The sequence below is a fragment of the Engraulis encrasicolus genome, chromosome 13, assembly GCF_034702125.1.
Source record: "Engraulis encrasicolus isolate BLACKSEA-1 chromosome 13, IST_EnEncr_1.0, whole genome shotgun sequence".
Taxonomy (NCBI): domain Eukaryota; kingdom Metazoa; phylum Chordata; class Actinopteri; order Clupeiformes; family Engraulidae; genus Engraulis; species Engraulis encrasicolus.
In genome coordinates, this window is record NC_085869.1 from 15,443,044 (window position 1) to 15,469,989 (window position 26,946).

A 26,946-nucleotide genomic window follows, 5' to 3' on the forward strand; every position below is an offset into this window, starting at 1 on the left:
TCGCTATCACTCTGCAGTGCTAAGGCTGGAGAATTTCAGCCACTTCTCAGTCCAGGACACATTCCATGGCGGGCCGGGGTCCTTTATCTAAATAGTGGAGCTTTTTCCTCTTCTGCGTTTTCCTGCCCTCTCTCTCTCTCTCTCTCCATTAGAAGATAGCCAAGCCATAGCCTGTTCCTTCCCAGACACTTTCAAATGTACGGTCTGATTTTATACTGAGATGTAGCACGCTGACTACCTGACAACAGTGATGGCAAAATCATTTGAGTGCAAACAAAATAAGGGATTACACACAGTGGAGACAGCAGATAAAACGCATGAAAGCAGAAATGGATGACAAACAATACGCACCCTCTTTCTTTATAGCGGCAATTTTCCCACATTATTTTGAAAAAAGAAACGAGCCTGCTTTTCTGACAATTTCATCTTTTCCTTTTTATCTGGCAACATAAGATATAATGGCGCGCTCCAAAACGTCCAGACATGATTTTGGTTGAAAGGGAAAGCATCCACATCAATAGGACCTCACGCTGACTGACTGATGCCTTGTTCTGCCTTTTCCACTTTGTCATCGCACCAGGCTGCAATACAGCTGCTGTTGGTTAGAAGAATGTCTCCAACATGATCTCCAAAAATTCCGTGCTCCTAGACACGGATGTTAAGGACACAAAATCTGTGTCCAGGAGCACGGATTTTGCCAAAATTCCGTGCTCCTGGAAACTGAATTATTTACCGTGATGGACATACAGAAGTGCTCTCTCTATACTCCCACAGTTCTATGTTTCCACAGTCTTGTGTTTTCTCAGGATTTTTCTAATTTCAAATATTTTTTCTCAAAAAAACATTTCTTACTGACAGGTTAGGGTTAGGGATTGTTTTGGTCTGGGCACAGCTAGTATTCTGTCATTCATTATATGAATTTGATAGCCTATCAACCAACTGGAAAAGGTATTTCTCAAAAATATGTCTTTAATGACAGGTTAAGGTTAGGGAATGTTTTGGTCAGGGCACAACTTCAATTGCTATAGCATTATTTTGTTTAGGATTAGCATTTGGTATGTATTTTCTAATGATAGAGTTAACACAGTGCTGTGGGAATATAGAAAGCACTTCCGTGTACCCATCACGGAAAACAATTCTGTGTCTAGGAGCACAGAATTTTGGCAAAATCCGTGCTCCTGGACATGGATTTCGTGTCCTTAACATCCGTATCCAGGAGCGCGGAATATTTGGAGATCAGGCTGATGTCTCCTATTGATTATTGCCGCTGCTGCTGGTTACAATAACATTTTCCAGCAGGGTGCTCCTGCTGCTAAGATGATGGCCAGACAGACAGAGACTCGGATACAATACCGTGGCGAATCTGAGGAGTAGAGTGAATGCTTGGGTAACGATTTGAAGGGTTTGAATCGCTCCTTTGAATATCTTCTAATCAAATTCAACACTTTATTAGAGATTACAAAAAGCAAACTGTAGGACGGCGTGGAAAAGTGGTTTCAAGATATTTTGGAAGGGTTGCAGAAGTAGGAATATGGCGTCATAATTCACTTTACTGGAAATACTCAACTACATCCAGGGCCGGGTTATGATGGCCTGGGGCCCCTAGGCTACAAGTTGATGTGGGGCCTCCCGAGGACAAATTTCATCCCAATTTTACATAGATGGTGTCATAGTTGCAACCTAGGAATTAAGGATAACATGTCTACCAACGGTACTCAATATTGCATCTTGTCACAATTCTGCATTTAAAAAAAAAAAATCTTTTGGCCAATCAGGAGACACTAGGTGGTGGTGGAAGCAGCCCAGCAGGTGCCGGGAATAGACACATACTTATAAATATAAAGCACCATCTTGTGTTCCCATTTTGTTATTACCTTGAATTTCTTTGAATTTAATTTACACCACTCATAGACCCATTCAAAGTCGACGTGGTCATGAATGCGTGCGCATCGTCGACTCAAACACACCAGAGATATTGGACGGATATTACGAGAGACTCCACTTTTCTGGGTGGTGCTGCACTGTAGGGGGAGTGCAGACTCCATTCAGAAAGAACGGGCTGATGCGCTCAGAGCCGTATCTAGACAGCGGCCACTAGGGCATGGGCAGGCATGGGTAAAATCGGGAGTGGTGATTCTGTATTTAATACTGGGTGACAGTGCAGACTCTAAAGAGAGAAAAACTGCTGATCTGAAGCATGTACGTTGATAAAAAATAGAGATTCCGAAAAGTACACTTGTTATGCTATTTTGAGAGGGAAGAGGCTGTTTCAGAAGCATAGGAGATGTTTGTTGTTACAAGACATTTTAGTACTGACTGATGACATCGCCAGGAATACCCGTGTCCGTGGTGCCCACTGCATATCTGAGGTTAGCGCGAGGACACCTGAGGACACGTGTCGAGTCTCTGTACAAGTGAACGGAGCATGGACGATTTTGAGGCAGCGGTGCGCACACAGCCAAATTACGTCACACCTGTTTACAAACTCTAAAGGGGTCTATAGAGAGTATATAGAACACCACCACCCAGTGTTTATATTATGGCATTACTGTGAATTTCAATTAATTACTGTGAATTTCAATTCGGAATTTTGTACAAGTCTGTTATGTATGTATAGTGCCGCCAGGTACTATTGGCACCCTTGAAGTTTAAGTACATTATGGGACATATCTCCAGAAAACAAATAATATGGTCAACCATGATTTTTCTATAGATAGCTTGTGGTTGAAACTAAATATAAAAAATATCAACAGCATTAAATACTAAACTATGAGAGGGAAATAATTGAAGATGGTAAAGTTCCCGGGATCACTGGTATTGGCACCCTTTACTGGATACCATTTTGGAAACCTAATTTGACTCAATTATGGTAAATCGCAAATGGGAATCACCTTTGACTAATTGCTTTTGCCCATAGAACATGAATTAGGCAAGGAATTATGATATTTGTGTTTAAATAGCCACCTGTTACATCTTGTGTGTCTTTCACCAATCTGAAGACAGAGGAGCTGCCTGAGGACACCACAAATACTATTATTTACAAAAACAAGACCTCCAAATAATAAAAGGTAATCTCAAAAGACCTTGGTAAACCATTTTCAACACTGTGTTGTGTTATTCAGAAATCTGCCAAACATGGAGCTGTAAAGAACATCCTTGGATGTGGGGGGTAGAGGAAGATATTATGATAAAAGTCTTTGGAAGTCGGTGCAAATAATGAAAAAACACAAGGACTAACATCTACAGACCTGACGTTCAACTTTGAACTGTTCTGGGTAGTTTTTTTCAATAAGCACCCCGTGTTAAACACTACACAAAGTAGTGCCTTTTGGTTGGAGAGCAAGGCAGACCACATTGCTTAATAAAAGTCATAACAGGGAACACCTGACGGCTGTATGAAAAAATACAGGCCTAGCACAGCCCTTTTAAGAATGTTTTAAGGTCAGATGAAGCAATAGCACAGTTTTTCAGTGACTCACACAAACAGCATGTTTGCATACTCTGCAAGAAAGTCTTTAAGGAAAAGGACACCCTACCAAAAAGCAAGCATGGTGTCCGATCCATAATATTATGTCACCCCATTGTTGCATCAGGTATTGGAGGATTTGACCGTATCACAGGTATCATGACAGGCATCATGACATGACAGGTATCATCATTTACAGTAAAATGTGTAACCATGGCAAGAACACTTGGTTTGAGTTGAACATCATGTGCACTCCAGAAAGACAAAAACCCAAAGAACACAACCAAATGCACAGTGGATTGGTTGTAAAAATGAAAGAACACAGTCATTGATGAAAAACAAAACCTTCAGAGGCTGCCATTGCTGTCTAATTAAGCAATATGACTCGAGTGGGAGGGATGATGTGCACTGACATCCTCCCTGGTGTGGTTCGGCCATAGGCACAAAGCCGAAGGCTGAGTGCCGTTGGCAATCACACCAGGGAGGATGTCAGTGCACATCATCCCGACCATGAGATCCCGGGTCATATTGCTTTTATACAACAGTTCAATTGGCAACAAAATACCAGAATAAATGTTCGAATTAATGTTTATTAGTTACCTTCATCATACTTTGTTTACCTGCTCCGCTAAGCAAAGTAGTTCCGAATTGATTGTATGGTTGCTATGCAATGACGAGCTGACAGCGCCAGCGCGTAAAGTTCCATGAAATGCTGTGAAGTGCATTTCTGTGTGGACTGCGACTGGGCTTCGCTTAGCCTACTGAAATGATGCATGATAAATGAAAACACTGTGCAACTTCAACATTTTAGTTAGATGCCTAGGCCTACTTTTAAGCCTTTTGGCCGACATTGATTTTCACGTTTTTGTGGACCACAAAAACTTGCTGATAGCTGCGTAAAGACACACCTCGTCTTTCCCTCTCCAGTGCCGCATGAGATCCGAGCGCTGTTTTCACACGCACAACCACACAAAACAATCCCTTGTAGGCCTATGTCTGCTTTAGGCTACTGCAGGCTACAACTTTGCTACTGAAACACTTTCATAGGCAAACGTCTGATGTGGGTGCGAACCCGAGATGGGTTCACGGTTTCCCTCCCAATAAACTAAAAGGCAACTCATTCCAGTTCCAAGCGGCCATCATTTTAAATTGCATGGCACACGGTATCTTCCTTCCAGATGCCAACTTTGTTGGCTAGGCCTACTATTAATTGATTTGCACGTGGTGGATGGCAAGATAGCCTAGGCTATATTTTTAAGGCATCTCTTCCTCGTCATTCCCTCTCCCGCAGCGCAAATGAGATCCGATTATAGCGGTTCTCATACACTGCAGGAGACTGACATAGCCTTTCTGTAGCAGTGTCAAAAAAGTGTCCGTTGTCCCGCATATCTCCAGTTTGAAACTATCTTCCGTGTATGAACAGATATTTAACGTAGGCTACATGTGTTAGATTGCCTTCAAAAGACTACGACATAGCAGTCGCAGAGGTGTGCCAACTGCCCAGACAACTGCACTAGAATCAGATAACTTCTTTCCTCTCTGCCAGAATCCAGCTACCAACTGGGATACGCGTCTCTGTCATGCGGGCGTGCGTGCGCCCAACTTAGTCCAGCATAGAACAATGGAATAGAATGATGGTGAGTTCAAACTACGCAGCCCTGGTTACATTCACTTTCTCCGCAGTAGACTATGAGATAGAATGATGGCGAGTTCAAAATGCGCGGCCCTGGTTACATTCTATCCACGGCGGAGTGATTATTAGGTGTGATGAGTCTCCGGGGATGATGTCCACCTAGACATCATCCTCCATACCGACGCGTAGAATGCCAGTAGAACGCGTCTCATCCAATCAGATATCGCAAAATAAATTGACCGGATCTAACTATTGTATAATAGTGTGCAATTAACCCTTGAAGGAGGGGTGCCAATATTCCTGGACATGCCCTTTTAAATGTTTTTGCTTGAAATTACAAAATGCACTTGGAAATAAATACTTGGCAATTCCAAATATCTTATAATGTTCAATTAAAAGATCCTGATGGTAAAAGTTGTGTATATTTCCATTTATTTCTGGATATATTGCACAATTTGTAAATAAAATTAAGGGGTGCCAATACTAACTGGCTGCGCTGTATGTAAGATACTGGACACCTTAATTTTCCCCTGGGATCAATAAATGATACTCTACTCTACTCTCTACTATACTAACATCTAACCACACTGAAGCAAACGTGAGTAAGGCTAGGCTAGGCTCCCCACCTTCTCTGCGGCAATGTGGAACGAGTGTATAGAACAGACTACACTAGGGCTATTCAATTAGAATTTCATCTGGGCCACATTTCGAAACCAAGAACTGCGGTTGGGCCGCACATTTTCAGACATCACGACCACTGAAATGACACTTAAAATCTGTAGTCCACAAACAAATTTTAAACATGTAGCTCTAAGCTAAAACTTAACCACATTGAACGTGAATGTATAAGACAAGCAGAAGATTCACAAGCAAATAATGTGTTGTACTGCAGTAACAAAACTGAAATGTATACTGCTTCATTTGGGGGCCATGCCTGGGCCGCATGTGGACTGCATCTGCGCCTCGGGGCTCCGATTGAATAGCTCTGGACTACACTATACTAACAGCTAACCACCCAGAGGCAAACCTGAGTTAGGCTAGGCTAGGCTCCCCACCTTCTCCGCGGCGATGTGGAAGGAGCTGGCCATCTCAAGGCGGTGTACGCGCTCCTCGGAGGTGACGGAGAACTGCTTCCAGACGCGGTTGAGGCGCGGCAGCGTGTCGCCGGAGGAGCGCGTGGTGCAGCGTAGCGACTGGCACAGCACCACTGTGGCCTGCAGCAGCTGACGACCGTAGTCATACGTGCTCTGGAAACAGAACAAAGGTACAGGCGCAGGCAAGCAAACGTGCACACACACACGCACGTACGCAGACACACACACACACACGTGACAAGGACAACACGGGTACACACAGACACACAGGTAGAGAGGAACACCACATCAGTACAGAGGCACCAGCACAAACACAAACCTGGCTGTGGTCGTGGCTGTGGTCACACATTTGTTGACATATAGCTAGTGATTGGACAGCGCAAAAAAAATGTTTACTTGTTATCGATAATTAATACGCATATTGCCACTCTTGATATTGCGATTTCGATACATTTTCGATATGTTGTGCAGCCCTACAAAGAGAACACACAAAATTCACAGAGTGTTTCTGTTGGGGATCGCTTCTCGAAACTGCCTCAATTTTAAATTTCACGTGTGGTTGCGTATGGGTAAGAACGACAATGACAAATGACGAAAAAGGAATTGAATCTTATGTATCATCACAACAAATCTAGAAGCAATCATGCAGCCCAGCTGTGATTTTGCCTTCCATGACTTGACTTCATGACATGACTTTTAATAAGTGTTTCTCCATATGTGTTGGAAGAGTGCACAAATATGCCATTGAGTTTTCCTGTTATGCAACACAAGAAAACTCTTTCAAACCAATTTCATGGAGCCATCTGCCACATCACGCCTGAATGTGAAGAAAAATGGTCTGAGACTTTGTAAATAGGCAGCCTTGAGTGAGACAGGCAGCGTGTGACAACTACACGTCACCCATTTCACTGACCATACGACTGTTCACTGTGGAGCAAGCCAGAGTGATGTGATGTGAATGATGTAATGTAATGTAATGTAATATAATATAATACAATATGCATGCTAGGAAATATTTGTGCAAGTACGATGTAATGCTGAATAAAGTTCAGAAAATTTGAATAAAAACGAACATTACAGAAACATCAGCAAAAGCCAAATTGAGTTGTTCAAAAGTTGTACCTGGGCTACGTCCACAAACTTCTTGTGTTTCTCCAGGAGCACTTTGGTCTCCTGTGAGTCGTCTCCAAGCCTCAGGTGAGTCTTCAACAGAGCATCAAGCAGCTCACCCAGCCACTCCACTGCCTGGAGGAGAGGAGAGGAGAGGAGAGGAGGGGAGGGGAGAGGAGAGGAGAGGAGAGGAAGAGAGAGAGAGAGAGAGAGAGGAGAGGGAGAGGAGAGAGAGAGAGAGAGAGAGAGAGAGAGAGAGAGAGAGGAGAGGAGAGGAGAGGAGAGAAGAGGAGAGGAGAGGAGAGAGGAGAGGAGAGGAGAGGAGAGGAGGAGAGAGCAGAGGAGAGGAGAGGAGAGAGCAGAGGAGAGGAGAGGAGAAGGGGAGGAGTGGAGAGGAGAGGAGAGGAGAGAAGAGAGGGAGAGGGAGAGGGAGGAGAGGAGAGGAGAGGAGAAGAAGAGGAGAGGAGAGGAGAGGAGAGGGAGAGGGAGAGAGAGAGAGAGAGAGAGAGAGAGAGAGAGAGAGAGAGAGAGAGAGAGAGAGAGAGAGAGAGAGAGAGAGAGAGAGGGGAAGGGGAGAAGGGGAGAAGGGGAGAGGAGAGATGAGATGAGATGAGATGAGATGAGATGAGATGAGATGAGTGGTGAGAGAAAGAGAGAGTGAGAGAAAGAGAGAGTGAGAGAAAGAGAGTCAGATTATCAACTCAACTTTTCAACTTCATTGTCCTCAAAAGGAACAATTTAATTTTGCAGCAAGACAAAATAAACACATACACCCAATAGATACGGTAACACAGGTTATGTGATAGAGGTAGAGGAAGAGTGTGTGAGTAAGAGGAGTGATAAAGAGGACGAGAAAGGGAAAGAGAGAGAGCGAGAGATGAGGAGAGAGGGAGAAAAGGAGGGAGCGGGAGTGTCATAAAGAGACAGAGATGGAGAGAAAGAGCTAAGCTCAAAAGTTAACATTAACTAAAAACATAAAAAATGTTCCATATCCATGCACACGCGCACCCACCCATACACAGACACACACACAAGCCTGTGTGCGCGCACACACACGCAACCACAATCACACACACACATACGCGCACATACACAGGCGCTCATACTCATACACACACACGCACACGCACACACACGCGCGCGCACGCACGCACACACACAGGCTGAGCGATGCAGCGGGGCAGAACTGACTTGTGAAGCGTCCTCTTCACACTTGAAGAGCTGGACCATCTGAAGCATCTTCAGTCTCCTGACGTCCACCATGTCTTCACACCTAGACCAGAGAGACAGCAGGATTACATACTCACACCTCCGACGCGTACCATCCATCTGGGCATTCATCCATCCGTGAATACATCCATCCATCCATCCATCCATCCATCCATCCATCCATCCATCCATCCGCCTGTGTCTCTATCCCTTCATCTAATGATTGATGTGTTCATTCCATTCCTTCCTCTCTCTCCATCTCTATTACTTCCTCTCTCTCTCCATCTCTATTACTTCCTCTCTCTCTCCATCTCTATTGACATTTCAAGGCGCACTGAGAATATAGAACAACTCAAGTCAAATGCCAGTGCTGCTGTTCCAAGTGCTAGATGTTACACCGCTGCACTGCGGAAAAGTACTTGACATTTGTGTGTGTTTGACACAACTGTAAGGGGAGCTTTAGGCTCAGTCAGTTGTAGTGTACAGTAGTCCCGGAGGCCCTGAAGTCACTCAATAAACAATACTTGATGATGATGAGGAGGAGGAGGAGGAATTCTTCTACACTAGTGTTTCTCAAAGGGGGCTGTACAGTCCCCCAGCAGGCATAAGGGTACCTGAGAGTGGACGGTGCTTAGTTGCTATTGGGAGGCATTAGTTCTATTGTTTTATTACTAACAGGGTCATTGCCGGCCTTATGATGAGGTCAACGGGGCATTGCACCCTTACAGCTACTACAGCTACTACGGTCTTGTAAGCTTTAAGTACCTCTGTTTGATGACTTCTGTTTAAAGCTACAGCTCCTACTAATACTAATTCATTGTAAGACTAATACCTCTGTTTGAAACTACTACTACTACTGCTGCTACTACTACTACCACCACTACTGCTACTACTACTACTACTACCACCACCACTACTACTACCGCCACTACTACTACCGCCACTACTGCTACTGCTACTACTACTACTACCGCTACTGCTACTACTACTACTACCGCTACTACTACTACTACTACTACCGCTACTACTACTACTACTACTACCACTACTGCTACCACCACCACCACCACCGCTACTACTACTACTACTACCACTACTACTACTACTACCACCACCACCACTACCGCTACCGCTACTACTACTACTACCACTACTACCGCTACCACCACCACCACTACCTCCTTGTAAGCGTTAAGTACCTCTGTTTGCGCAGCTGCATGTCCTCCATGACGCTGTGGATGTGGTCGACGTTCTCCTTGTTCTCCATGGGCACCTCCTTCCCGTACGACCAGGATGCCTGATTGGTCATCTGGTCCAGCAGCACCTGGCCCTTCTCCTTCAGCCCCTGCAGCGCCCCGTCTGGAAGAGAGGAGAGGAGAGGAGAGGAGAGGAGAGGAGAGGAGAGGAGAGGAGAGGAGAGGAGAGGAGAGGAGAGGAGAGGAGAGGAGAGGAGAGGAGAGGACAGGACAGGACAGGACAGGACAGGACAGGACAGGACAGGACAGGAGGACAGGAGAGGAGCAGTGGAGAGGAGCAGTGGAGAGGAGAGAATAGTAGAGGACCAGTGGAGAGGAGAGGAGAGATGAGGGGAGAGGAGATAAGTGGAGGAGAAAGAGGAGTAGAGGAGGCTATTGACTTTGCTATTGACCAAAGACACACTGATATAGTGAATCTATAACGAAAAACAAAAGGAAGGGATATTTTCTGGTTTTGTAAAAGAACAAAGAATAAGAAAAGACTATCAGCAAATTATAACACCTGCAGTTCCCGTACCACCATGTCAGTTAATAAGTAACCCTAAGTAGATGGCTCATCATTGACATTCCTGACCACAGAATACCAGATGAGACATTGCAGGGCCAAGTTTGCACAGAAACTTGGCAAAAAGAAAGACAGCCCACTGTGCAAGCCACATTAACAAACCAACGTGCAAAAAAATAGTGAAAATAAGTAAATGAATAACAATGTCCGCCGGTTGTGTCCTCCTTACCCACGCTCTTGAGCTTCTCCTCCAAGTGCTTGAGGGTCTGCTGGATGGCGGCTCCATCAGCAGGGGCCACGTCGGCACAGAGCATGCCCAGTAAACCATCCAACTGCTGGGACAACTGAGGAGGGAGAGAGGGGCAGGAGGAGGGGGAGAGCGTGCGAGAGAGAGAGAGAGTAGGAGAGAGAGAGAGAGAGAGAGAGAGAGAGAGAGAGAGCGAACGAGCGAGCGAGCGAGAGAGAGAGAGAGAGCGGGAGAGCGAGAGGGCGAGAGAGAGCGAGAGGGCGAGAGAGAGAGAGAGAGAGCGAGAGCGAACGAGAGAGAGAGAGAGAGAGCGAGAGGGAGAGAGAGAGCGAGAGGGCGAGAGAGAGAGAGAGAGAGAGAGAGAGAGAGAGAGAGAGAGAGAGAGAGAGAGAGAGAGAGAGAGAGAGAGAGAGAGCGGGAGAGCGAGAGGGAGAGAGAGAGCGAGAGGGCGAGAGAGAGAGAGCGAGAGAGAGAGAGAGAGAGAGAGAGAAACAGAGTACCAGAGCGTTATCCAGTGCTGGTACTGCTACAGCCTTCCTAATCACTTCATTGGAAAGCATTGGAGTCTACTGCAGTATTTAAGGCTAGTGAGCCCCTGCTGTGCACACATTTGTGAGTTGATGTAGCGGCGGGGAAAGTGTATTGGCAATGAGAACAGAGAGGAAAAAGCCTTCTCACGCCAGGCTGAATTAGCAATACTGATGATGATCTTCCTAATTAGTGCGGTTGCAGAGCCAAGAGGTTCACTAATCTGAGGGTAATCAGGGGGGCTGGTGTAGAGGGGGCATTTCACAATTTGACTTTCGGTTTACATCCTAAAGATATTTTATTTTCATTTTATTTATTTTATTTTATAAATATATATATATATATATATATATATATATATATATATATATATATATATATATATATATATAAATACATTTTAAAAATATATATTTTTGGGGCTTTTTATTGCCTTTATTTGACAGGATAGTGAAGGTAGTGAGAGGAAGTGAGAGAGCAGAGAAAGATAGGGAAGGGTCGGCAAAGGACCCGGGCCGGGAGTCGAACCTGGGTCGGCAAACCAGTGCCCTACCATTTGCGCCATGGTAGGGCTAAATCCATAAACGATTAATTCGCTGAAGACTAGGGGCCAAGGATAAGAAAATGGCTGGGAGAGTGTATAAGACACACTGTCCCCATAACACAGACACTGTCCTTGTCCCAATGGACATCATCCTTCTCTAATCTGCTATTATAACTGTAATCCTTATTATCAACTTTGTTTGACTGCTCTCAGTTACAAGATTAGTTCTGGTACATCGTTAACGGTTTTCAAATCCATTGCATTATGCTTAATTTAGCTGAAGTGCTTGTTGTGGACTTGTGTCACGTTGTCGTAAATACTGAATAGTGACAAGCAGCTACCATGACATTGTCAACATTGATACTGCACCAAGGGGGCTCGTAAAACTGCACCACTCCGCTAGCCATTACAGGGGGACGTTTATACAGTCCAGAACCTTTAGAGGAATCTGCAGTATATATTTAACGCACATGCTGAGCAGTGCATGCTAGGCAAGCTGTTACAGTGGAACGTGTAGTCAATTCGGCACTTATGTCCATTGAATTCAACTTCATAGTTGTGATACTGCGCTATATAAATACATGTCAAATTGTATTCTATTGTACTTTGAGCCGTGGGGACTTCTGAGCATGTTGTGTTCGTTGTTACAGGGGAGCGCACTTATAGTCGTCATTTCAACACTTCAGTGCTGGGCGGTGTCGTGCAACTCGTGCCCCATGTTCTGCTGTCACAATAAAACACTTAGTAGTAGAATAGTAATAGTACTGTTACTACTGCTGCTGTGTAGTAGTATGTTACGGAGGGATATTGTAGTTGCATGTAGACTAGACAGCACACTACCACATCCACACCACATGGGGGCACCGGCTACCTTTTGAGGCTCTGTGCCTTTAAAAACAGTGGAAGCCATTTTGAAAGAGGAGTGGGAGAACACCTGAGAGGTTGGCTGGTGAACTGGTGAGCACGAGGCACCTGCTCGCACGCTGGAGCATGTTTGGCCAGCGTTGGAGCTACCCTGCTAACAGAGCTCACAGATATATGGACCCTGACTGCATGTGGGCATTTGTGGATACTATGGACCTTTGCATTTTATGGAAGATCGTGAGGTTTCCCTCACAATGATGAACACTGGAGGAGAGCCAGCTGGAGAACGGCTTGGGAGATTGAGCTGTCCGTCAATGAAGACATGTGCTTGGGTTTGCTTGGAGATCTCAGGTATGTTTGGTCACCCCCTCACACCACATCCATGCACTTAGTATCATACATTACTGACTACCACGTTTAATGCACACATAATGTTAGGAGAGTTAACAGGGAGAGAGTTAACCTTCGTAATAAGTGGGGGCTCGTCCGGGATTGAACATTAGACAATGAGCTTGGGTTTGTGAATTAGCATAAATGTTTGTAGCATGGGAGCTAACCATGTGTTTGGGTAGCTAGGTGGCTAGGCTAATGACTTTGTGATAGGACTTGGTTTCTTTTGTTTTGTTTTTGCTTTGCATTCTTTTCTTTGTTGTAAGGGTTGTGAGGTATCAACTGCTTACTGTGTTTTTGCTATGTTTACAGTTTGGATTTGGAGTGAGAGCTGTGTGGTATCAGCTGCTTACTTGGTTGCTATGTATTGTGCCAAGGTCCTATGTGCGTTTGATTTGTTTGCTAGCTAGTCAGGTAAGCCTTTGGGGTAATGTCTATGCTATTTCTGTAAATGGGGGCTCGAGTCAATTGAAATGGAAGTCAGTGATTACAGTTTGTTGCAATTGGTGTCCTCCCTGGTGTTGTCTGGTTTGCATTGAGTAGCTTGATTGTGTGAATTGTGAAAATGTCTGTCTTTGTGGTGGAAGATTTTTTGGCAGAGGAGGTGACGCGACTTAGGTTGCTGAGGCTTCCTAAGCAAGATGTGCGCGCAGTGGTGGACTTTTGTGGGGCGACTGTATCTCCTGAGGCAAGGAAACCGGAGCTTATGGATGTACTGTTAATGTGGCTAGGGGCAAGTGATGAAAAGGGAGAGGCTGTAAAACTGCATGAAGAGGAAATGGCAGTACTGCGAGAAGACATAGGGAAGATGAGACAGGAAATTGAAATGATGCAGAGAGAGATTGAACAACTGGATAATGAGGGGGTTACACTCCCTCAGAAATACCCTCGATCTTCTGCAGGTTCGGCTGCACAGCTGGTGCCTTGCCTGCCGTTGAGTGAGGAAACTGGAAGTGAAATTGTGGAGGTAGCAGATGCGTTGTTTGAAGATGTGAGTGAGCCTGGTGATGATGAGGAGAATTTTGGGAGTGAGGTGGAAACTCTTGACCTGACTGATACATTCTTTGTGAATTTGGAGGAACTCTACTGTAGCGAAGCTAATGCTATCGAGGTCAGCACATGTGAAGGACCATCTGAAAATGCCTGTGAAGATTTGTCTCTGTGTAAGGAAACTGTTGAGGGTGTTGCCTTTGAGCCTGAGAATGACCCTGTAGCTCTGTGTAGTACTGACACGTGTGAGGGGTTAGTACAAAGTTCTGAAATTTGTAGCAGTTGTGAGAATAATGGGCAAGAGGGTGAACCTGTTTCTGAGAGTGAAGTGTCTGATGCTATTTGCTTGCCTTCGTGTCCTACTGCTGAAGAGATGGCAGAGAATGCCGGTGGTGACCGGAATGTCAGTGATACTTGTGCAGCTGCCGAGGGCAGTGTGATGTACAATGAGATTTTGAACTGTGAGAGCTCTGACCTGCCTGTGGGAGAGGAGCCACAATGTACCTTAGCATCTGATGGATTGAAAATTAATCTCCTGGTGGATCCTAAACTATTGCTTCGTGTGTATCATCATGAGGTTTATTGGACACTGCCTGTGGGTTCACATGAACGCATGTGGTCTGTTTCGCAGACATGGCAAATGATACCCAAGCCTCAAGTTAGGGGTGGCACTGGAGTGCTTTGGTGGGTCGTAGCAATAACGTGAGAGCCGCTATGATTGACCGAATGGCTTGTTGGGTTTTGTAGTTTTCTCAAGGTTTCCCATATTTTTTTGGATGTCCGAGGAAACTATTCTTGTCCTTTTTAGTTCTGTTTTAGAGAACAGTGTTTATAATGTGTAAATATTCAAGAAAATGTGAAAATGTGTAGAGTTTAAAAAAAAAAAAAGTATAAAAGATAAAAATGTTTTTTAAATAAAAAACATGGTTTGAGGGGGGAAGGACTGTTACGGAGGGATATTGTAGTTGCATGTAGACTAGACAGCACACTACCACATCCACACCACATGGGGGCACCGGCTACCTTTTGAGGCTCTGTGCCTTTAAAAACAGTGGAAGCCATTTTGAAAGAGGAGTGGGAGAACACCTGAGAGGTTGGCTGGTGAACTGGTGAGCACGAGGCACCTGCTCGCACGCTGGAGCATGTTTGGCCAGCGTTGGAGCTACCCTGCTAACAGAGCTCACAGATATATGGACCCTGACTGCATGTGGGCATTTGTGGATACTATGGACCTTTGCATTTTATGGAAGATCGTGAGGTTTCCCTCACAATGATGAACACTGGAGGAGAGCCAGCTGGAGAACGGCTTGGGAGATTGAGCTGTCCGTCAATGAAGACATGTGCTTGGGTTTGCTTGGAGATCTCAGGTATGTTTGGTCACCCCCTCACACCACATCCATGCACTTAGTATCATACATTACTGACTACCACGTTTAATGCACACATAATGTTAGGAGAGTTAACAGGGAGAGAGTTAACCTTCGTAATAAGTAATAGTCACCATTTCAACAATTATGTCATGGCAGGGCTGTGCCACTCATGTACACGATGTTCGCTGCTACAAAGACAAAGTAAAGTTGCAAAGCATGTTGTGCTAGCTGTTATGCAACTGTATGATAGAGTAGAGAAGTGTCTAGTAGTGTCTCTACAGGCCCCTGGGGAGCATTAGCGAGCCCTCTGGGGGAATTGAGAAGGAGACCGTGTTGCAATAGGGGGGCATTTGTCTATTCTGTTCTATTTTCTTTATTTTTTTATTTTCTACATTCTAAGGGGGATGTTGTCAGGCTTATGATGAGGTCAAGAAGGCGTTTGTTCAAGATAATGGTTGAGAACCACTGGTTATACAGTAACCGGTTGAAAACCACTGATGATGATATAGCAACATGTTGATATTTACGTCCTGTGCTGTGCCGTGGAACTCGTGTGCGGACTGCAGCACGTTCTGGCGTGACTCCAGCTGGCTGGCCTGCCGGTAGCACACGTCGCTCAGCTGCTGCTGCAGCGTCTTCAACTCCACCAGGTCCTCCTCATCCCCCGCGCTCAGCAGCGCCGCGATCTGCTGGTTCAGCTCCACGTACACCGCAAACCACTCCTGTAGGGGGGGGACAGGAACCATAGACAGTTTTAGAATACACACATAAAGAGACATACACACACAGACACATACACAAACACATGGGGGGCAGTAGAGGGGGACAGGAACTTACAGACGGACAGACAGACAGACAGACAGACAGAAAGACAGACAGAGAGACCGACAGAAAGATACAAGCAGACGGACAGACAGACATACAGATAGACAGACAGACAGACAGACAGACACTCACACAAAACTACTCCTGTAGGGGGGCATGAACCATAGACTGTTTTAGAATACAGACATAGACCGCAAACCACTCCACTGTAGGATGGGACAGCAATTGCGTGTTTTAGTCCCCACTCACACACAGACACACACACAAAGACCACTCCTACATGGGGAGGAACAGGACCAATAGACATCACTCAAACATGCTCACACACACGCGCACACACACAGACCTACTAGAGGCCATAGCTAGTTAGAGTGGTGCAGCAACCATGATGGGCATAAATGAAAAACAATATACACAATCTAATGGCAAGGCTATTGGTGATGTTACCACATGACATATCGCCTGACACTCTGATCATTATATCATCTTCATAAATTGGCCAATAAAATATGACGCTGTGGTGCGGCGGGAGCAGACGGCAGCAGCCAATGCTACTGTGTGTAATGTAAGCACGAGAAAGACTGCAGCATATTTTCCATAGTAAAGAAGCAACGCTGTGGCATTTACTTAACAACTTATTCCCCAAACAAGCATATTTTCAAGCTCCTAAAACATACACTATATTATCAAAAGCATTCGCTAACCTGCCTTGACTCACACATTAACGTAAGTGCAGTGGTGTAGTCTACGTAGAACGCGGGTATACAGAGTATACCCACTTCTAAATTTCAGGGATTTCAGTATACCCACTTAAAATTGATTGATCCATTGTTTTGAATAGCACAAATATATACACATTATACCCACTTCAATAAATGCTCAAATATACAGTATACCCACCATAAAAAAGTAGACTACACCACTGCGTAAGTGCCATCCCATTCCTAACCAGTAGGGTTCAATATGATGTTGGGCCACCTTTTGCAGCTGTTACAGCCGACTCTTCTGGAAGGCTGTCGACAAGATCGAGGAGGGTGTGTTTACGGGAATGACCAAAAGTGCATAGGTGAGGTCGAACACTGATGTTTGTCGAGAAGGCCTGGCTCTCAGTCTCTGCTCTAATTCATCCCAAAGGTTCAGGTTAAGACTGTGCAGGCCAGTCAAATTCATCCACAACTTGACTTCGTACATCTGTGGCCAGGCCAAGTGATTAGGACACCTGATTCTGATTTTTGTTTTTGTATGGGTTGCAAATACTGTTGGTAATATGACGCACATGAACTGAAGCGTATGTGACATACCTATACGGTTCATTCCTGTAGGAAAGACAAATGGACAGGCGCGTAGCAATAGCACTTAGACCTACAATCTACCTTGCAATACAGAAAATGGTTTAATGTGTATCGGTAATATACCGTCCGTTATAGTACAAGGCACAATGAGGAGACAGCCAATGCTCGGGCCCCTATGGACCATTGCAGTCCATACAAGCATGACCAATACAATTATTACATCTAGTGTCAGTATCAGTTACACAGTCAGACTGCCCTCCACAGGCATACAGTGTATCACAGAACATTGCACACAGCAGCAGCTTTGCTGAACAACGCCACACATGATTTAACTACATCAGCGATCCATCTGAATGCACTTTCTGGCGCTCCCCCCCCCACCCCGTTTCTTTTACTGACCGATGCCAAGAAAAAGAGCTGCTTTTATCCGGAATGAAAATGGCCAATTTCAGTCCAGCTAAGTAACTTGCTGGCGCGTGAATGAGCTGGACGATAATTAGCTCCTGGCCAGGCTTGTCCGAGGACGGATTATTGCACGGGCCTACCGGGCCCTGGCACAGGGGCCCAAGAGTCAAGGGGGGGCCTGAAGCCCAAGCCTCTATATGTCCATTCTCATCTTGCGTGAAAATGACACATTTCACAACAGTATTTTCACATCTTATGGAGGGACAACCTCCCAACCCCCAAGAACATAGGGCCTCAAACATCCTAAGTCCATGAATCTTCCTGGTAAACGCTCAACACCCATGGAGGGTGGGCTTTCTTGTGGTCTGGCCCAGGGGCCCACGTGATCATAATCCACTCCTGGGCATGTCTGCTGTGTGAGTGGGCTTCATGCCCTCACCATAGCGGCAACAGTATGAACTTTCCACCCACAATTAACACATTATTGCACAATACCACCCCCTTCTGGTTGCATGTGGTAAAACAAAAAAAGAGAGAAAAAGTGCTCAGGGCCAAAAAAAACCCCATGAGATCTTTTCCGCACTTGAGATTCACAACATTTGGAGGCAATTACAGGACGTTCCCACTCCCTCACCTTCCAGTATAATTAAATGAAGCATCTAAGATGGGCAGAGAGGACTATATGAAGAGAGGATATATGAAGAGGAGTGGGGTTGCGTGGGGTTACTGTGAAGTGGGGTTGGATGGGGTGGGATGAGCCAATGCCAGAGGGGCTGTGAGATAAAATGTCTCCGCCTGCCCCTGACTCAATACTCTGATGCCACTGGCACGGAGCGCTGGCTGATCTAATCTCATAGACTTAATGGATTCGGCCCATACCGGTCCAAATGGCCCAGGGTCCACTCCACATGGACACGCACGCACAGTCACACACACACGCGCACAGTGCGCCGTGGCCGCACACATCGCCTACACACGCATGTTTGCAGGCAACCAGGCACGCATCGCATACACACAAGCATGCGTACACTACACACACACACACACACACACACACACACACACACACACACACACACACACACGAACACACACCACACACACACACACACACACACACACACACACACACACACACACACACACACACACACACACACACACACACACACACACACAAGCGCATTCATGCGCACACACCATGTGTCTGATGATGGGATGAAATACAAAAAAAAAGCTTAGTGCAGCTAGGTGCCGTCCAAAAAAAGCGAGGCAGTCAGTCCAGTCAGCAGGTCTCTCTACTCAGGCTACTCAGGGATATCACTGTGGCCACTAAGCGCATTAGCAGAGCCCAACCAGGCCCAGCCCAGCCCAGCCCAGCCCAGCCAGCCAGCTGCAGTGCTACAGAGTCACAGCAGGATGACTTAGAGGTGAGGTGGGCTGAGGAAGATGGAGGCATTGAAGAGGACAGGGGGAGAGAGAGAGCGAGAGAGAGAGAGAGAGAGAGAGAGAGAGAGAGAGAGAGAGAGAGAGAGAGAGAGAGAGAGAATGTGAAAGAGTGGTAGGCACTTTCCATCATGTGGCAATTATGAAATGCACCAGCAACACTCACATAGGCCTGTCACGATAACAAATTTTGCTGGACGATAAATTGGCCAAGAAATTATTGCGATAAACGATAATATTGCCTTCTCAGTCATTTCAAAAAAATACAATGAAAATGGGATGAAAATGTGAATATACCCTTTCTAATTTTGAAAGCGTTGCAGCAGGGGGTGCTAGATAGAGGGGTAGAAAGAGAGATATACAAGGTAGACAGACTGAAAAGTAAAAGTACACCTACATCTGATCATCATTGTGCTGAGTGAAATGTGCCTATCGATATTCAGTCTAAGAAAGAGTGACGAGGAAAACACAGAAGCATGCAATAACTTATTGTGGCAAAAAAGTTATCATGCTTTTAAAAACGTATTGTACGATATATTGACTTATTGAATATTGAGACAGCCCTGGCCTACACTCACATGTATCATATGTCTTCCTCATGCAGGTGCTTCAAGAGAGGTGGCTTAAGAGGTGCAGAGCTGTGGCCAACACAGGTTTGCCAACAAAGGTTTGCCATTTCCTCTATTACGCAGAGGGGAAACCACAAAATACAAATATGAATAGAATTTGGCTTCCTCTCACGGAGATCTATTCATGCGAGTTTGAGGAACAAAAAAAATGTTGGGGAGGAAGAGAGACACATTATAGACACACACACACACACACGACAGACAGACAGACAGACAGACAGAGACGGGGCCTTACACTATTCTGTCTCCCAATCTCCATATTTAAGAGGAAGAGAGAAGGGAGAGAGAGAGAGAGAGAGAGAGAGAGAGTGAGAGACAGAGAGAGAGAGAGAGAGACAGAGAGAGAGAGAGAGAGAGAGAGAGAGAGAGAGAGCGCGAGAGAGAGAGAGAGCGCGAGAGCGAGAGAGAGAGAGAGAGAGAGAGAGAGAGAGAGCGAGAGCGAGAGCGAGAGAGAGAGAGCGCGAGAGCGAGAGCGAGAGAGAGAGCGAGAGTGAGCGTGAGCGCGAGCGCGAGAGAGAGAGAGAGAGAGAGAGAGAGAGCGCGAGAGAGAGAGGGTATTGGCTCTTACGCTGTGTTGGCTCTCGATCTCCTCGTGCTTCTGCTGCAGGGCCTGTGCTGCCCTCATGGAGTCCCCGATCCCCCACTGGGCACGCAGCTGATCCAGACCCGGACCCTCCAGCCAGTTCACCACCTGCACACACACACGCACACACACAATAAAAGCACTTGTTAATTACTGCACACACACAGTATCTCTCTCATTCACACACACCAAGACACTCAAACAAATGCCCATAAATGCATAAAACACACACACTCGAGCAGGCATGCGCACACACACACATACTACACACATACTACACACACACACGCACAAGCACACACACACCACACACTTCCTCCCCTGCAGGTGAGGCAGCAGGGAGCAGTAATCGGAGATCATTACCAATCAGAACGATATGAAGCTCATCTCAGACAGCAGTGTGTAGAACGCCTCGAGAAATAACTCAATGCCAACCCATCCCGAACCGTCACACTTCCTTTCTTTCACTGTTCCACCACCAGCCAAGGGAACAGTGTTCAATTTGGCAAAAACATGTGGTGATGGCCCACACATAGGCGCCATAAAATTACTGAGAAATACTTAAAGCACCCCGGGACCGAGGCCAGCTAACATGCCAAACATGCATATTGTACACCAAGCACTCAAGGACAAACTCGTGAAATGGGTCTGTGCATGTGTGGTCCATCACTACATTTTCGGGCTTCATACAGCCATGAAAAAGTACAGTGATGGACGACACAAACACTGTGTGTATTAACATGCAGACCCAGATGCGCCAACACAACCCACTCAAATGTCAATTTCCTGTTTCAGTATCAACAAAATACATTACATTTCCATACCAGTCTGCAGCCATAAGTAGTGATGGCCCACACACCTACACTGGTATGCAGGGGCGGTCCAAGGGGTGGCCCGACCGCGTAATTGTCTGGGGCGGCACCCGAGATGGGGAGGCACCATCGCGAAAACCCACCCCTATCGTGAAACCCCACCCCCAAAACAATAATCGAAAAATAGCTAGAAACATAGGTTATTAGACAGTTATAAACATATTAAAATCGTTTTGAAACTTTTATACACTACTTCTGCTTTGTTTGCCAGGGGCAGGGCCACCACAAAAGGGGCGGGGTGTCAGAGGGTGCGTCACCTGGGGCACAAATCATTGTAGGACCGTCACTGACTGTATGTAATGTGCAATAGCCAGATGTAGAGTACAGTAGCGTGACTGAGGATGGGTGGTAATTGGCCTGATTTTGCCTGCTGTGGGCATCTGTGGCCGAGAGAAGGTAGGGCACCTCCGCAGCAGCAGCAGCAGCAGCAGCAGCAGCAGCAGCAACGATGATATAAATAAGAGGCAGAGACCAGGAAGCAGCTGGAGGAGGCACTGAAGAGGACAGGACAGGGGCGATGGTAGAGAGAGAGAGGGAGCGAGAGAGAGAGAGAAAGAAAGAAAAGGAAAATGTGTATGTGGATGAGACAGAGGGAGAGAGAAAGAGACAGTGTGGGAGAGAGATGGAGAGGGAGACAGAAAGGCAGAGTGTGTGTGTGTGTGAGAGAGGGAAAGAAAATGTTTGCGAGGGAATGTGTGTGCGAGAGAGACAGAGAGAGGAGAGAGAGAGAGAGAGAGAGAGAGAGAGAGAGAGAGAGAGAGAGAGAGAGAGAGAGAGAGAGAGAGAGAGAGAGAGAGAGAGAGAGAGAGAGAGAGAGAGAGAGAGAGAGAGAGAGAGAGAAACGAAGTGAGGGAGCGTGTGTGAGTGCATGCGTGCATGCTTTGAGAGGCGGGGAGAGTGTGATGAAGCGGCTCATTGTTGGCAGATGACAGAGCTGTTTTCTTGGAGCCACCGTGTGTGTGTGTCTCTCTCTCCTTGCAGGCAGGGTTCTCTCGTCCCCACTCCCTCTCCCACTCCCTCTCCCGCCCCCTCTCCTGTCTGCAACAGCTCCGAGCTATTAGCCTTACAAACCACCCCGTTCTCAACAGCCACACACCTCCTCAATCCTCTCCTCCAAAACTAAAGCCACACCTCAAACCCCTTCCACACACACACGTGCACACGCACTCACTCCTATCCAGCTCTTTCATGCCGTGCTCCCCCCCACCACCACCACCACTGCAGATAAGAACTAGGCCAAACTCCTTCAGCTGAACAAACTGCTGCTTCATTCCTTCTCTCGCGCAGACTGAAGACGCAGCGCCTGACATCTCCGTCACCATGGTAACGGATCCAATTTAGATTGACTGCGGAGTTCCTTTTTGGAAAGAGAGAGAGGGCAAGAGCGAGAAAGGTGGTGCGGAGGTTGATGTGTAGGTGGTGTTAAAAAAAGGTCTCACATTTGACACACTTCTTCTCATGGTGAGAAATAACATGACAATGCCAATGCTGGCAATCTTATCTGAGGCTAAGTGGAACGGTTTGACTGTCTGGCAGGGGTGCATTTCTCAAAACCATAGTTGCTAACTACGTTAGCTACTTTGTTGTTTCCCATTGACTACTACCCAATTTGCTAACTGGCTAGCAACTACACTTTTGAGAAATGCAGCCCTGGTTTGTGGAAGGGGCTGGCCTTTGGAGCTTTTGAGAGTGCAGCATTTAGAGAAGAAAGGTTTGTGGAGTAAAAAATAAAATAAATTATTCAGATTCATCCATGGAAATCAGCAGTTCGGTATTTTTCTTCAGCCCTTTCCACATCCAAGGACACCCACAGAGTAAAAACAAGGAGGGATTGCATGAAAGTAAGGAGGGAAACGAGTAAAAAAAAAAAAAGAGAGAGAAGAGAAGCACGCCTTTCACTTTGCCTCTAGGCCAAACGTCGTACGACCACTAAAAACAGCAAAAGCAGTTAATATGTAGCATTGAACGAGACAACCTGGCAGGCGGGAAGTGTTTTCGAGAACAGGGCAGCCTTGTGGGAGCGCGAGGCGGTAATCTTTATAAATGCTGTGAGAACACAGGCGTCCCTTAGACCAAGGTTACATCAAGCTGCGTACAATACATCAAACCACTACTTGGTGGGCTCTCACTGACTCTTTTAATCACACACACACGTACACACGTACACACGCACACACACAAGCGCACACACACACGCGCACACATACACACACGCGCACACACACGCGTACACACACGCACACACACACGCACATACACACACGCACATACACACACGCACATACACACACGCGCACGCACACACGCGCACGCACACACATGCACGCACACACATGCCCGCACGCATGCTTGAAAAAGGATATACCACCAAACAGCAGAGCATAATAACAGACAGCTTAGACTATATGATGACAGCTTTCACCTCACCAATGTGGTTTCAAATCTCTGGGGTGCATTTCTGGAAACCATAGTTGCTAACTTCATTCACTACTTTATTGTTTTCAATGCAATTTCCCATTGGCAACTACCCAAGTTACTAACTGGCTAATAACTACGCTTTCTAGAAAAGCACCCCTGCTTTGGCAGAGAAAAAAAACTCTTATTTACTCTTCTGTTCCATGCGGTAGTGTAGTGCATCGACCTTTCATACATTCAGCCAAGCAACACAAGGACATTTCCTGCAACAGAGTTTGACCTTGAAAGACCTGCTTCATTCATTGCGGTCCATTGACTGCAGGCTGTACAAAGCCTGCCGCTATAGATAGATCTGTGTGGGGAGGGAGGATATTTTTTCTTCACTTCACACACACTTATTCGTGCCAAGATTGTTGAACAAAAAAAAGGTCAAACTGATGCATCAGAATGGCAGAATGGCTCAACTTTCGTCCAAAAAAAGCACTTTGTGGATACACAAAGCCATCTCTTCATTGACTCTTCCGGTATTCTATGTTAGTCAACGTCCATTCAAGGTTGTTCGGTTTAATGTTTTTTCCTCTGCGGATCAGTTTTCCACGAGTAATCCAGTGACACAAACCGACCAGTGCAGTGGCCTTGAGACGCGAGAGGCCAACCACATCCTACTACAGCGTATACAGGGGGTGGACAAAATAACTGAGACACCTGTCATTTTAGTGTCATTTAGTTCCTCTTGCATTCACAGTTAATCCTGTCAGGATGTGGTTCATCTTTCTTGGTGGTATGCAGACATTACCTTGGATACTGTGGCTCTTGATACATCACAACGACTTGCTGTCTCGGTCAAAGATGCAACAGTTACACACGTACTAAGAATTTCTCCTTTTTGAACTCTGACATGTCACCCATAATGTTGTGTGCATTGCAAAATTTTGAGCAAAACTGTGCTCTTACCCTGCTCATTGAACCTTCACACTTCACTTTACTAGTGCAATGTGCCATTAATGAAGATTGGCCAACAGGCTGGTCCACTTGAGCCATTAAACTTCCAACACTAAAATGACAGGTGTCTCAGTTATTTTGTCTACCCCCTGTACTAGGCTCACAGCTCGATCAGAGACTGGTAGAGGCAGCCCAGAACATTACACACACACGCACACACACAGAGAGGCACACACACACACACACACACACAGACACACACACATACAGACACACAGGGGAGCTGCAATGAAACTCGAGTTGAGTTTTAACAAGATGGATTTTAAGTCTACCTTCCTGAAAATGTCACGCTTCAACAGATGTACGCCTACATCAGTTCAGGTGAAAAAAAGAGAAAAAAAAAGAGCATGACTTTTCAGAATGTAATAGAAGAAAATGCAGTCGGTGGAACTTTGAAAAAAAGTGGCAGACCAAAAAGCACCAATGTCATACTCGTGTGAAAGCAAGGCATCAAGTCCTTTTTGATTGCATGTGATGATAGCTGTCTGACAACTGACAACTGTCTGCCAAAGAGCTCTAGGTTTGAAGCATCACTTGTGTAAGGAATGTGAATAACAGCAAAACTATCACAGAGCTGAAGTGTGTGAACCTGCGCACTTTTGTCCCCCAGCTGTTTATGGGCCAATGTCTATTCAGATTAAGGGAATGGCACGCTCCACTGCCTTTAAGAGACGTCACTGACCGACCCCGTTGTGTGTGCGTGTGTTTTTTTTTTTAGGAGGACACGGTCTTGCTGACCGGCAGTTTAATTTATCATCCAACCTTCATGCATTATCCTCCTCTCCTGCCCCTGCTACTCCCAGTGGCAGGTTATGGCAAAGCCCTACAGGGCCCATGCCAACAGGCCCCAAGAGTCAAGGGGGCCCTGAAGCCCAAACCGCTATGCTTCCATGTCTCATACTGCATTAAAATTCCAATTTAAACAACTTGAATGTTCACGTATTAATCGGGGGACCTCACCTCCAAAACCCTGACCACATAGTATAGCCCCCAGTTGTGAGAGTCTAAGGGCTTCAGCACACCGGCTCCGACAAAGTGCTGAGCACTGCTCAGCTAAAATTCGATTCCATTGTTTTCAAAAGAACCACGCACAGTGGTGCTGATGTCTGCGGACATTCGCAGATGTCGGATAGCAATTAGAGACAAGTTCTATTTTGTCGGCGCCGCCCATTGACTATCAATGCAATGTTCGTGTGAAATTGGGTTTGGGGGTCCGAATTCTGTCGGAAGCAAAAGTGCGCCGCAGTGCTGTCGGAGCCAGTGTGCGGCCGGCCTAAGAAGATGGTTCAATGGCAAACCAGGTTATGTTAACCTTGTGGTAGAGGTAAATCATCTAATTAGAAAAACCTGGAGTCCTAATTTACTTATCTAAATGATGGCCGCAGGTCCATCTCTTAGCAGGTTTACCATTTCCTGTAGGTTAACTAGGATTGTTTTATCGCACAACCACATTCACATACCGTATACCCCTCCCCCCACCCCCCACCCCTTTCTTGAAAATGTAAATCGTTTTGCACACTAGTAACACCCATTAGGGGGGTTGTTGGGGGGCTTTCTTCTTGTCTGGTCCAGGGGCCCATGGAATCATAAACAGTCCCTGTCTATTCCTGCCCCACCCCCTCAGGAACTCCATCTGCTGATGAGCCAGGGTGGGGTGGGGGGTTAAGGGGGTTGGGTGGTGAAGGTGAAGTCTTTTTCACTATGGGTGCATTCCAATATCCAGACTCGCGTCCTCCACTTGAGCTTGTGGCCTCGCGTTTTGCTGACTACCCGCCTCTGTATAGAAAACAATATAGTTTCCCTGGTGTCAGCCTAGCCACAACAACTTTTGGGGGACTGTTCTTCTTTCACCATTTGTGCTTTTGCAAGATATTGAATTAATTCTCTGTAGTCAGTGATATCATGAGGTCAAAAGCAAGCAAGTGAGCAAGGGAGGACAGGAGTCTGCATATTGGAATCCACCTTATGCTTATGGAAGGAGGACACTTGTCTACGTTTCAGGGAGAGTGAATGGGGGGTGTAGTATACATGCGAACAATGGAGGAGTGACCTGTCCCACACATACTCAATGCAGAAGGCTGCCATTAATTTAGGCTTTTGGGTAACATTTGGGGGTTAGGCAATTTGCTGAAAGGCACTTCATATTAGGAGAATGGATGGGAGTAGAGTCGAACCAGGGGTGGAGCCAGCAGGCGGTGTCAGCAGGGCATTTGCCCCGGGGCCACGGGCCCTCCTGTATTGGTGGTGGGGGCTCTATCATGCATTCGTAGG

At 46.1% G+C, this 26,946-nt stretch overlaps 1 protein-coding gene across 4 annotated transcripts in view; it reads right to left on the reverse strand.

Moving 5' to 3' along the window:
• Positions 1 to 26,946, reverse strand: part of sestd1 (SEC14 and spectrin domains 1) — a 65,075-nt gene that overhangs the window by 2,555 nt on the left and 35,574 nt on the right. For all 4 annotated transcript variants that reach the window (XM_063213240.1, XM_063213241.1, XM_063213243.1 and 1 more), the window contains exons 11-17: positions 20,372 to 20,494; positions 15,734 to 15,928; positions 10,503 to 10,617; positions 9,712 to 9,871; positions 8,495 to 8,576; positions 7,316 to 7,438; positions 6,155 to 6,346 (exon numbers count right to left, since the gene is read on the reverse strand). In XM_063213240.1, the coding sequence (XP_063069310.1) occupies positions 6,155 to 6,346; positions 7,316 to 7,438; positions 8,495 to 8,576; positions 9,712 to 9,871; positions 10,503 to 10,617; positions 15,734 to 15,928; positions 20,372 to 20,494 (990 nt within the window). The remainder of the gene's footprint in view (positions 1 to 6,154; positions 6,347 to 7,315; positions 7,439 to 8,494; positions 8,577 to 9,711; positions 9,872 to 10,502; positions 10,618 to 15,733; positions 15,929 to 20,371; positions 20,495 to 26,946) is intronic.